Here is a 13,442-nt window from a genome sequence, read left to right as displayed (position 1 = left end):
GAAAGGAGTATAAATAATTCTAACTAAAATATTTTTAAAAACTCGAAGTCAAATAAATAAAATCTTAAATTGGTTTAGGAGTAAAAAACTTCCAACACAACCTTCTTCTCCATCTTCAGCATATCTGTGCTCTGTAGTGGGGTGGCAGGTACAAATGGCATGGCTCCCACTGTCAGTACTCACATAGCCATGGCTCCTACAGTGCCTGCTCCCACAGTCACGGCTCCTACAGTGCCTGCTCCCACAGTCACGACTCCTACAGTACCTGCTCCCACAGTCATGGCTCCTACAGTGCCTGCTCCCACAGTCATGGCTCCTACAGTGCCTGCTCCCACAGTCACGGCTCCTACAGTGCCTGCTCCCACAGTCACGGCTCCTACAGTGCCTGCTCCCACAGTCACGGCTCCTACAGTGCCTGCTCCCACAGTCACGACTCCTACTGCCGTGGCTTCTGCTGTGCTTACTTCCACAGTCACAGCTTGGCTCCTGCAATCCCTATGCCCACAGCTATGGCACCTACAGTCTCAGCTTCTACATGCCCAGCTCCTGGACTCCCTGTTCTTTCAGTCCCAGCTTCTATAGTCATGGTCCTTTCAGTCCCTGTTCCTTCAATCCCAGCTCCTACATGCCTGGTTCCCAATATTCCGTGTTCTTTCAGTCCCAGCTTCTACAGTGGCCATGGGGATAAGTAAGACAGAGAGAGACGACGATTTAAAAGTGAAATTAGGCAGTCTCAGTGATAGACTGGATGTTTGAAGTATCTGGTACAGGATGATGGCTGTGTCCCACACTAGGCAGTGTATTTACAGACTGAGTGAGTAGGGGAGAATGCCCTGGCTCTCTGTTTAAATGCCACACATGTACTTACCAGCTCACAGTTGATTCACTGCCCATGCAAGTCTAATAAACATATTATCAATTATTAATAAAATGACAAGTAACAAGATTTTTCATTATGCTGATCAAATGTGTTTTTAAATGCATTCCCACAAGCAGTTTTCTCTATTACAGTAAGATTATATAATTAACATGTATGGTTGCAGAATAAAACTAACAACGTTCCTAATTTTTTTACAAAAGTTGCCTGTAGCTATTATGTCATAACTGATTGGGTGCCACTTGCTGCTGACATTCTGCATTCATGAACTCACCACATCTCGCCAATTCCACTGGCGTTTTCCATTCCTACCAATCATGGTTGCAGGATCACATGCTCGACGGTGAGTGACTAACCTTTAATCGGGAAGTGGCACTGCCTCTTCCCACCTCTCCTGAAGGAGCTGACTCTCGCTGGGATCCAGTCTCACGAGCATTGCCCGTCCTCTGGTACCTTACCCAAGCGGCCATTCTTCATGTGCGAGTGTCAGCAGGCCAGAGTGACCAGCTGTGGAGGGCATCACAGTCAAACCCAATCCTGCCCTCGCCCAATCCGCATGCACAGATACTTTCCAACAGGGATCATTGGATCATGACAAGGAGATTGAACTCTGGCTGATTTTCTCCTCTTTAGCCCATAAATGCAGAGGCCAATTGTAGCACATCGACTGCTCTAGCTGAAATCAACTAACTCAGTACAAATTGGGGTTCATACCTGGGACTTTCTGTGTGATTCAGTACCACACCACTGGGTGCATTTACCCACTGAGCCACCTGTGGAGCTAAATGTTTTCTTTTAACCTCGGAACCTACATTCACCAAAGTGCCCAGGTTAGTAGAGTCAGAGTTACGTGACGAACAGAGAATCACTTCACAAAAACCTGGCAGATCCCACTTTGCACTGTTGCCTCACTATGTAGAGAAGGCCTAACAGCAAGTCACTGAGTTGCTAAGTGTTTCGTTTCCTGCCTCAGTATAAAGAAAAAGTTGGACGGGGGGCATTGTCCCACTGAGAAATGCAGCACCTGAAGACTCACTGTGGAAGGCCAGATGTTTGCGTTCACCACTCCAAATAATTCCTAACCTGAGCCATGTGATTGGGGCATGTCTCTGGAAGGAAAACCAGATAACCTGTCATTTTATTTTAATGTATTGCCCCAGTTGCCCTGAGGAAGTTAAGAGTCAACATTAGGTGTGGGACTGGAGTCACATGTAGGCCAGAGCGGGTAGGGGTGGCAGGTTCCCTTCCATGGAGGATCTCGTAAATCAGTTGGGTTTTTATGGCAGCTTTCACAGTCATTTAAATGGTAAAAGTACAGAAAGAAAGAAACAGCTGAGCAGTAATGACAGGCAGTAGGCTAACATTGAGGGGGGTACGAGGGCAAGTCAGCCTGGGGCTAACGATTGTACCATTTCTCAAGCTTGTGGGTCACTGCTCATCCCTGCATCCTCTGCTCCACCACTGAAGCCTCCTGCCCTTTGGAATTCACTCCCTGAACCACTTTACCTTGCGAGCTCTCCCCCTTTCTTCAAAAACCTCCTGATAACGTCAAAGGTATGTGGGACGTACATTCGGTCTGATTATTTCTCGCTTCCTGCTTGCTATCCTCCTGCCCCCCCCCCCCCACCAGCTCCACCGCAGTGAATGAGACATTCCCTTATGTAAGAGGTACGATGAAACTATAAGTTGCTATTGTTCTTTAGAGGTTTGACAGGAAGTCAGAGAACAGATTATCGGCGTACTCTCTCAGCTCAAGATACTGGGCATCGCGCAGAAGCTCAGTGAAGGGAAAGGGAGGGGAGAGAAACAATAAACAGCATTTGTAAAAATAATTTTCTATAACTTTTTAATTGCATTCTAAGCTGGCTGTCAAATTTGAAACAGCATCAAAGAGGCTTAGGTTTGGAGTGTTCTGTCAACTCAGTAATTCTTCTCATTGTTTTCTTGCCTAACTGTGGTCATGACAAGTGAAATTGTGAGACTCGACACCTGTGTTTATCAGACTGCAGAGGAGATATTACAGCCCGGTATTCCTTTAAATCAGTCGCAGGGTTGTTCTCCCCAATGAGGATTCACCGGGAAAAGTACGAAAGAGATTTGACCGCAGTGCTGCAGCCCTTACCTCCACACCCTGCACCTTCAGCTTCATGTGATCCTCCCGCGTGGTTTTCCCATCTTTCCGTTTCTTCCAGCAGTAGCCGTCCTTTCTGTATTTCACCTTCTTCCTGTTGTATAGGATCATGGAGCCATTCTGGGGCCTGCAATATTTCAAGGAGGAAACATGGTTGGAAATGGGAATACAGGACCCTCATAAAACAGTTAAAGAGGCACTGTCGCGATTCAAAAACATATCTGTTGCGTCTCAGTTTTTAGGAGTAATATTCATTTTGCATTTATAAGGATGCTCTATTTTGATGCATGTTACACTTTCTCTTCCCAATCTTATTGTTCTCAGGATATTGGCTCCTACTTGGGGATGGTTCCAGAAATCACTCACCTTCAGGCACCTCTCCTAAGTGCACATTCTTCATGAATGAAAGGCTTGAATTTTATGAATTGGTTTTATGGAGGATACTCATGGGTGGTGCTCCCACTATTTCCCGATACGTGTGGCTGATGGTCGAGGGTCCTGTTGCCAGTGTGGATTCGTAAATTCGTTCCCTGAAGATCAGCACTTTCTAGCAGGAGCCACTGGAAACTGATCGGGTGTGGGAACCCTCACTGATTCTTTCCCCTTGCTATCCCAGGAGCACTAATGCCAATACTAGCTCCCATACTGCTGCCCAGGGTTAAGGTCAGGTAACTTGGCACAGACTGGGAATTGAACCTGGGACCTCCTTAGACTGGATGCCTCACTATCACACCAGTCAGTATGTTTATCCACTGAGCCTTCATGTACACTTAATATAAGTCACTCTTAAAATTAAATATAGTTCCCTATCTTTAAATTTCACCAATCTGACTCCTAACATTTCCACCATATATACACACATGACCCCACATCAGTGGGTCGATTTGCTTGACTTAAACAGACTCACTCCTCTGCATTCTGCCTTTATGAGCCAGCCTTTTCTAGGACCTTTCTGCCTCAATTATAACTTCTATTGCAAAAGCTAGCTTAATGTTTTGGTATCTGTGTCCCCTTCTCAGATAGACAGGGATCACTGAGTTTCCAACACAATTGGATGAGGGGTGTCTTTCCCATTGCCAAGACAATGCTAATGAATCATTTACTGTTTTAGCCTCTGGGAAAACCAAGTTATGTTTAGCATATTAACCACCCTTCATCGAAGTTCCTTTTTTAAAAAACTCATGAGAATATATAAGAACGTAAGAGCATAAGAAATAGGAGTAGGCCATATGGCCCCTCGAACCTGCTCAGCCATTCAATAAGATCTTGGCTGATCTTCGACCTCAACTCCATTTGCCCGCCCGATCCCCATATCCCTTTAGAGTTCAAAAATCTATCGACCTCAACCTTAAATATACTCAACAACTGATCATCCACAGCCCTTTGGGATACAGAATTTCAAAGATCCACAAATCTCTTAGTGAAGAAATTTCTCCTCATCTCAGTCCTAAATGGCCGACCCCTTATCCTGAGACAATGCCCCTAGCTCTAGACTCTCCAACCAGGGGAAGCAGCCTCTCAGCATCTACCCTGTCAAACCCTCTCAGAATCTTATATATTTCAATGAGATCGTCTCTCATTCTTCTAAACTCCAGACAGTATAGGCCCATTCTACTCAATCTCTTTTCATAGGCCAACCCTCTCATCCCAGGAATCAATCTAGTGAACCTTCACTGCACCCCCTCTAAGGCAAGTGTATCCTTCCTTAGGTAAGAAAACCAAAACTGTACACACTACTCCAGATGTGGTCTCACCAAAGCCCTGTACAATTGCAGCAAGACTTCTTTACTCTTGTACTCCAACCCCTTGCAATAAAGGCCAACATACCATTTGCCTTCCTAATTGCTCGTGGTACCTGCATGTTAACTTTCTGTGTTTCATGTACAAGGACGCCCAAATCCCTCTGAACACCAACATTTAATAGTTTCTCACCAATACAAATTGCTTTTTTTTAAAGAAAAGCACGAAAAGTAACTATTTTTCCAAATCCTTTCTGTGGAAAAATGGTCTAAAAATCCTGAAACAGTACCATGTACCAGGTAGATGGCCCAAGTGTGGATATCATAAAGCACTGCCTGTCAACCTGCTACAGTAATTCTGAAACACGTTGTTATTTTGGTTTCAGCAAATGATTTTAAGTGTCAGTGAGTGTTAAGTACTTTAACCAGATAATTTTTCCTATGAAGCTCTTCCTCACCTTTTGCTCTTATAAAAGGTAAAGAATTAGAACACTGCCAAACAAAGGGTTAAAGACTCGGTGGGGCTGATACACAATGTTCCACTCTTGCAACTTAAATTTTACCAACACAGAACTTCTGTTGCACTGATAGATCGATAAACAAGGGAAAGACAATTTTAACGCCACACATTACTGTTTTTTTTTATCTTTTGTTGCTGCTAAAACTCGGGCCAGTTGGCTGCTCTCTTATCTCTTACGGACCAGCTCCCAAGAACTTAACTGCCTGAAGTCCCAAACAGATAATGCAATGAGATTCAGCAGATTGCTTTCTGATAGAAACACTTGCGAAGGGTATAAGGTAGAAAACAATCAATCTACTCATTTATGTCCTTAAAGGGCCCCATGCCCTTGTAAAAGTGTTTCACATCATACTTTTCAAATATTTGCACACAGAGGCTTTCAGAGATTGTCACTGCTCCATTGCTTACCTTGGTGTTTCATTTTTTTAAATGGAAATAAACATTTGTCATAAGGTCATGCTTCAGCTAATCATCCAGCCTTATTAGCACTGTGACGATTGCCTCAAGAGATAATATGTTTTTGGCCTAGTCATAGGCGTTGGGCTATACAGTTCTCAAACTAGTCACTAGGAGGTTGTGCTCAGCTGAGGGCTGAGATGTTCCCTCCTTTCCTCTGAGGAAGCACCTGGTGCTTGACCGAGATGGGGAACTCAGCGGAGAGTCAGACGTGCCATCCCTTATCCTTCTAAAGTGTGACGTATTGCACTAAACTTCCAACAGACTGTGTCACCTTGATACTCAGGGTTAAAATAAATGGAGAGGTGAAATTAAAAAGACTGAAATGAAGGAGACAGGCTATATATGTTTCAGGCAAAGATAATGAACAATGGATACTACAGGTGAGATGCTGGCACAGTGTGGCAGGAAGCAGGTTTAGTGTTTCACGCTTCTGATTCCTCACACCATCAGAGATTTGGGTGAAAGGAGGCTGGCTGCTTCCCTATAGGGGGTAGATCGACATCCCTGGGACAGTCTAATGCATCTTCCAAAGGAAAGAACAAGATCAGCAGTGGGCAGTCATGGACTCAGGTTGCTTGCCCACATGCTCACCTGAATAGTTGGCAGAGAAATAAATAAACCATCATAAGGACGGGACCATATAGTGGATATGTTAAAATATAAGAATATATGGCATTGGGCCAACAGTGAATGAAGGACTGAAATATTTCCTTTTATTGTAAAGGGTTGGAGTACAAGAATAAGGAAGTTTTGCTGCAACTGTACAGGGCGAGACCTCACCCAGAGTACTGTATGCAGTTTTGGTTTCCTTACCTAAGGAAGGATATGCTTGCCTTAGAAGCGGTGCAATGATAGTTCACTAGATTGATTCCTGGGATGCGGGGGTTGTCCTATGAGGAGAGATTGAGTAGAATGGGCCTATACTCTCTGGAGTTTAGAAGCATGAGAGGTGATCTCATTGAAACATGATAAGATTCTGAGAGGGCTTGACAGTGCAGATGCTGAGAGAACGTTTCCCCTGGCTGGAGAGTCTAGAGCTAGGGGGCATAGTCTCAGGATAAGGGATTGGACATTTAGGACTGAGATGAGGAGGAATTTCTTCACTCAGAGGGTTGTGAATCTTTGGAATTCTCTACCCCAGAGGGCTGTGGATGCTCAGTCATTGAGTATATTCAAGAATGAGATAGATTTTTAGACTCTAACGGAATCAATGGATATGGGGATCGGGTGGGAAAGTGGAGTTGAGGTTGAAGATCATCCACCTTCTCAAGGGCAATTAGGAATGGGCAATAAATGCCGGCCTCGCCAGCGACGCCCACATCCCATGAACGAATAAATTTTTAAAAAATGATCTTACTGAATGGCGAAGCAGGCTCAAGGGGCCGTATGGCCTCATCCTGCTCCTATTTCTTATGTTCCTCGGTGTAAAAGCAGAGCAACACTCACTCAGTGAGAACCCAGTCTTTGCCATTGCAATTCAGTGGATTATAAGACTACACGGTCCTCATTAGGAGAATATAAAAGCAATTGAAACGTGCAGCTTTGATTTACTGGATGTTACCAGTGATGAGGGGTTAAAGTCATGAAAAGCAAGTTCAGGACTTACAGCCTTCTTCACCAGAGCTGAGAAGGTTAAGTGGTGACCTGATGATAAAGAATTACCATGAGGCAAATAATGATTGATTGTTCCAAGGGATATGGAGCAAAGGTGGGTAGATGGAGTTGAGGTACAGATCTAACTGAATGGCAAAACAGGCTCAATGGACTGAATGGCCTATTCCTGTTCCTACGTTTCCACTGGTCAGTGAGACAGTAACAAGAGGGCACAAATTTAAGATAATCACAAAGAAATTAAAAGGGAGTTTAGAAAAAAATATTGTTTACACAAGGGTTGGTTAGAATGTGGAATTCTCTGCTGCAAACTGCTGTTGAAGCAGAGTTGATAATTTCTTTTGAATAAGAATTCCACAGTTTCTTGAAAAAGGGGAATATTGAAGGGTATGTGGTGCAAGCAAGAGAATGGGATTAGATTAGGTGGTTCATGTGGAGAAAAATACCTTGATGGGCTGAATGGCCACTTTCTGTACAGTTGCATTCTGTGATACTGGTGAAGATGGGTAATGTAAAGAGCTGTGTGCACAAGAAACGAACCATGGCAAGACCACCCTAAAGGTAACAAATATATATATATATCGGGGCATCAGCCAAACATCTCTTTTGTTTAATATTTGATATATTAGTAAGTATCAGTCATTATCTCAGAAGTTTTACATCCAGAATAGATTTTTCTAATTACTTTGGTTGTTCAAATAGGTTCCAGTAAAACCAATAATCATAAATTGCTCAGCACTGCAGAGATTCTACCTTGATTCACAAAATTCATTGTGACTGCTTTTTATTCGGGTCTCACACTTCTTCATTTACCACATTGTTAATCTCTACAGTTCAAAATTAATATTAATGTACTGTATATGAGGCTCTTCTATATCTTGCTTTGCATATTATTAGTGGCTGTACAGTGTCCATTAGGAGTCTTATTACCATTTTGCCTGATTACATCCCCCTCTCCCCAGATTCTCTTACTTGTGCTGGGACACTGACTACCCTCCAGTACCTGGTCAAGCAACTAATCTTCATCACAGCTGAACCTTATCCTGTTCCACCTAACTTTCCAGTAGAGCTCAACGAATAGAACAGTGATCAGGAATCACGGCTGATTCTTCCCCTTCCTACTGCCAGGGACAGAGAGGCCAAATTTAGCACCTCAACAGCTCTCCTGGCTAAGATCAGCTGACTCAACAGCGACTGGGGATCAAACCTAGGACCTTATATGAGTGAGGACTGTCCTTGTAAACCTTACTGATATCCAGAGAAACACTTTCCTCACTACAGTCACAAGACCCTGTGAGCTGACAATCTTGGGAGCGAACATAATCCAAGCAAGAAGGTGACCCAAATCTGTTGGTGATACATTATCCAATACAAAACATTCTGCAGCCTCTGGGAAACAGCATGGGGAAGAAGATTTCAGATTAGTGGCTGGCTTGTTTCATTAATCAATGAATGAAGAAGCACCATAGGACACCATCAGCAGAGTCCCTCACAGTTGAAAGGAAATCCTTTGTAAAAACAATGTCCAGAAAATTTCATTCTGAATATAATTGATAATGGCTGGTGTGTCCGGGTGCTTTCAAAGTAATGTTATATAAAACTGTGGCTTTCCCATGGTGTTGCTCACGTTTACGGTCAATATGCCGCATCAAATCGTAACAGGAGGTCTCAGCCATGCTGAGAAGTCATCGCAGGGAAGTCTACCGGCAGAATCGGGAATAAAGAACAGAAAGAGGTAGATGTTATAACTGGATAGCCTGGTGGTGAAAGATAGAATACTGGAGCCTAGTCTTCAGTTGCTTCCAAGCCTTTATTCACACAGCTATTCCCCTTATACACACACCACACCCTAGATAAGCTCTCATACAAAAAGGATACAAGAGAGTCCCCAATTGATATGCACCACCTGAAAACAATTAACACTAATATAGCAAATCGGCCGCCTGTTTTACAGCCCGACCGATTTTCTTTTCTATTAACTTCAACGGAAACAAAAATCAGATGAGGTGTGAAACTGGCAGCCGATTCGCTATCGCCTGTTTTGTGCTACTGCTGAAGACCAATTTCACCCCCAGAGAGCCCTGGATAAAATACTTTCTGTTAACTCTTTCAGTGAAGCACTTATAGCATGGGTCAGCTGGAAAGTGACCAATGTACAGCAGCAATCAGCAAAGCAAATAGAATACCGAACTGTATAAGCTAAAGAGCAGCGTACAAGTTGGTGGAATTCATGTTCAAACTGTATAGCCCTCTGGTGAGATGACATCTTGATGGCTTTATCCAGTTCTAGTCAATTCAGAGAAAAGGCACAAAATTAAGAAGGAAGGTACGAGACTGGAGAAACTTTAGCTTTTCAGCAACTGAGAAGTGACTTTATAGAGATACATAAGGTAGCAAATAGTATAAAAAAGGTAAATATTGAGTAGGACAAGGAGATAGAGGGCAGATTTAAGACTGTTATTAGAAGTTCTACACACAAAGAGTGATCAATGTATTGAATGGACTCCCAGATAGAGCAGTGGATGCAAAAACCCTGGAATCACTTGAGGAACAATTGGGTGCTGAAATGGGAAACAGTAGGGTATTTCCGGATGGATGAGTTCAGAACAGGTCAAATGACCTTCCTCATCTGTATTCATATTGTGACCTTGTGAGAGTAAATCTCCTTCTTTCCCAACAAGTTATCCTAACTCCATCCTCAGAATAGTGCTCCCTACTACACAGCTGTGCCATTTTTAATTCCAACACCAGCCTTGTTTGTGGCCTCACCAAGTGACTTTGCCTATTTGGTACTAAATTATAGTTCATTTTGTGCTATGGATTCCTGCCCACTAGGAACAGCGTTGAGACTGTCCCAGATTACATCTTGTAGGACCCCTCCAGGCAACAGTGAGAGAAGACTATCATCTCATTAGTCAAAGTGGATTGGAGCCACAAAAAAATCTGCACATGAATTCTCATCCCAAAAATTGACAAGTTCCCTTTAACAAGCCCACCCCACCACATTTATTTGGGGTATCTTGATGGAAGAGGCCAGTCACTCCAATGACCAACCAGGCATTCCCAGATTAACAGCTGCATCCATGATCTCACCAACTCCATCTTGAGCAAGCCCCAGCGCACGAGGAATCAGTCAGACTGTCAGAAAGGTTGCCACTGGGTGAGTTGCTGAGCACTTGTGAGAATGAGGAGTAGAGAGTGGAAGACAGGGAGAACGCCATTCCTCCACGGAAGGGGTAGAAATGACCACCCTCAACTGAGGAGCCTAGCGACCCAGATCTCAAGGGCACGGTCTTCACAAAAATCAATGATTCGGGAGCATCGATCTCATGTGTAGGCAGTTTCCACGCATCTGGTTGAATTGATGAATAAGTAGAGGGGAGTCCACTACCTGTACCTCCAACACATTGCAGGAAGTTTCTCATGACCTTCAGAACACCCTGAAGATTGTGACAGCCCCGGTGATTGCGAGGCATCAAGAGCTTCAAAGAACATAGGTGGCTTCAGGAGTGGCCGCTAACGATACTGCAATAGATGCTTTGAGCAGAACACTTCAACAGGGCTTTCAAGACCTCACTGGGACTGTTAGGGCTGTGATGCCATCAACCAGTAGCACCTTAAAACTGGTGGTCAGCCCCAGTGGTCTGCACGGAGTAGGTGCAGATGTCGTTGTCTCTACGGAGTGTTGTAACGCACCCGTTCTCTTTATGCTCCAACCAATGCCTTCACATGAGGGAGCGATGGGCATGGGTCCACTTTGTTTCCAATGCACTTCTGGAGAAGTTACGGTGGTGGAGCAGGAGCAGCTCCAAGAAAAATCTTGTCTCGTGTACAGAATGCAAAGCAGTATTTTGAGAACAGAAAGAAAAGACTGGCATTTATATAGCGCCTTTCACGACCTCAGCACTTCCCAAAGCGCTTTACAGCCGATGAAGTACTTCTGAAGTGTAGTCACTGTTGTAATGTAGAAAATATAAGGAATCTTACAACACCAGGTTATCGTCCAACAGTTTTATTTGAAAATCACAAGCTTATAATATGGCAGCCATTTTGAGAACAGCATGCTCCCACAAACAGCAGTGTGGTAATGACCAGATAATCTGTTTTTTGGTGATGTTGGTTGAGGGATAAATATTGGCCAGAACACTGCTCTTCTTCGAAATAGTGCGATGGGATCTTTTACACTGACCTGAAAAAAGGCAGACGGGGCCTCGGTTTAATGTCTCATTCGAAAGACGGCACCTCAGCCTAGATTTTGTGCTCAAGTCTCTGGAATAGTACGTGAACACACAAGTTTTTGACTCAGAGGCGAGAGTGCTACCAAAGAGCTTAGGTTGGCGGGAATTATTGGGACGGGAATGTAGGGAAATGAGGCCGAGGGGACAGCCATGCCCCTCTGACTCCATTTAAATGTAGCGGAACGGGGTTGTTAAAGGGAACTGGTGTTTTTTTTCTGCAGATTTTAGGCAGAAGCCTTTCAGAACATATTTTGCTCTGTTTATCAGCCCGAATCCACTTAGAACGGTCAGTAATTCAGAAGTAGATCCCAGGCCAATATGTCGAAGTTGTTCAGTTTATCAGATGTAAACTGGATCCGCAGCGCTCCCCCAATGGCCTAGTGGGTCGAGAGCCCTGCATAGCCTTACTGAGCACGTGGGCTGAGCTGTGATCCCTGGTCTGTACTAAGTTAGCTGATCTCAACTGGGCACAACAATTGGCCTCAACTGTGAAGGGAAAATCATCCATGATTCCTGTTCCCAATTGCTATGCAATGACTGCTCCTGGAAAAGCAGATCTGTGTGGAGACCAGGAGAGAACAGGACTGGGCTCAGCGGTGATGCTACTATGGTCGAATAAGCTGCTGACAGTCACAATCCAGGTTCTGGTATGCAGAATGGTACTGGAGGACAGTGAGTGCCCCAGCAAGAGTCAGTGCCTTCAGGAGAGAAGGGAGGAAAACTGGAAGAGAGAGACAAAGAACAAAGGTATCATTTTTCTTCAACTTGCCTGCAGTGCATATGAAACACTTTCTAACCCCCATGGTTTTAAGTCATTTCCTTAAGGACAGAATCCTTCATAAGGTGAACAGCTGTCAACAGCAGCAGCACCACCTCTCTGCTACCATTTTTGCCACTAACATTTTTATCGACGCACCGCAGAGAACCATGTTGTTCATCTCTTTTCCGAGGCAAAGCTGCAGGGATCCCCGAACTTGAAGCAGCTGCTGAGGAAAGTCATTTCAACACCCAGTGTACTCCCAAACAAATCCGAGGAAAAATGGCCAGCCATCACTCATCACCACCAGTGGAGCGTGTATGAGCTGATTTAATTCATTTATTGCAAGGCACCTGCATAACACACCTCTACCACCTCCACTGCTCACAGCCTGCCCTGCTACTTCTCTCAACTAGAAATGCAAAAACACAGGAAGAATACAAAAGAAGTGTTGTGTGTATATAATGCCTTATCCCATCGTTTAGACATGTTTCGAATCATCTCACATACAGTGAGTTACTTTGAAGTACATTGACTGTTATGGGGACAAAGGCGGCAGCCATCTTGGGCACAGCAAATTCCCACAGGCAGCAATGAGGTGAGCGACCAACTGGGCTGTTTTTGGTGGTGTTCGTTTGAGGGATCAATGTAGGCCAGGACATTGGGAGAACTCTCAGCTCTTCTTCCAATAGTGCCATTGAATCGTTAACAAGATTACAGAGGGATGCAGGAGGTTATCAGCATTAAATGGACAATATGGGGGATCAAATTTCTCTTTCAGATAAAAAAAAGAGGGTACCTGTTCTTCTCCAGAATTGATGAGCCAGCTGATCTCAGCTGGTATGACACTAGGCGGCACTACAATTGCTCTCAGCGCTAGGGAGGGGAAACATCAGCCATGCTTTCTGATTTTCAGTAGTACCTGCTGGAAGGTGCATGGATGTTATCAGCATGTTAGGTTGGTAACTGCGGAATACAATCCCCAAAGTAAAGATCCCCGAAAATCCTGTAATCCTATATAATAATAGCAAAACTTGACGTATTCAGCTACTGTAAACAACGGATCTAATTATAAATGGAATCACGGAATGCCATCCCTGCAACAAAAAC

At 44.1% G+C, this 13,442-nt stretch overlaps 1 protein-coding gene across 1 annotated transcript in view; it reads right to left on the bottom strand.

Moving 5' to 3' along the window:
* The window catches only part of camta1a (calmodulin binding transcription activator 1a), an 801,272-nt gene that overhangs the window by 360,474 nt on the left and 427,356 nt on the right, over positions 1-13,442 (bottom strand). The window contains exon 4 of the mRNA XM_067970230.1: positions 3,000-3,135. Coding sequence (XP_067826331.1) covers positions 3,000-3,135 — 136 coding nt within the window. The remainder of the gene's footprint in view (positions 1-2,999; positions 3,136-13,442) is intronic.

Source organism: Heptranchias perlo, chromosome 32 (assembly GCF_035084215.1).
Source record: "Heptranchias perlo isolate sHepPer1 chromosome 32, sHepPer1.hap1, whole genome shotgun sequence".
Lineage (NCBI taxonomy): Eukaryota > Metazoa > Chordata > Chondrichthyes > Hexanchiformes > Hexanchidae > Heptranchias > Heptranchias perlo.
The sequence above is the reverse complement of the archived record's forward strand: the minus strand, read 5'-3'. Positions and strand labels throughout refer to the sequence as shown.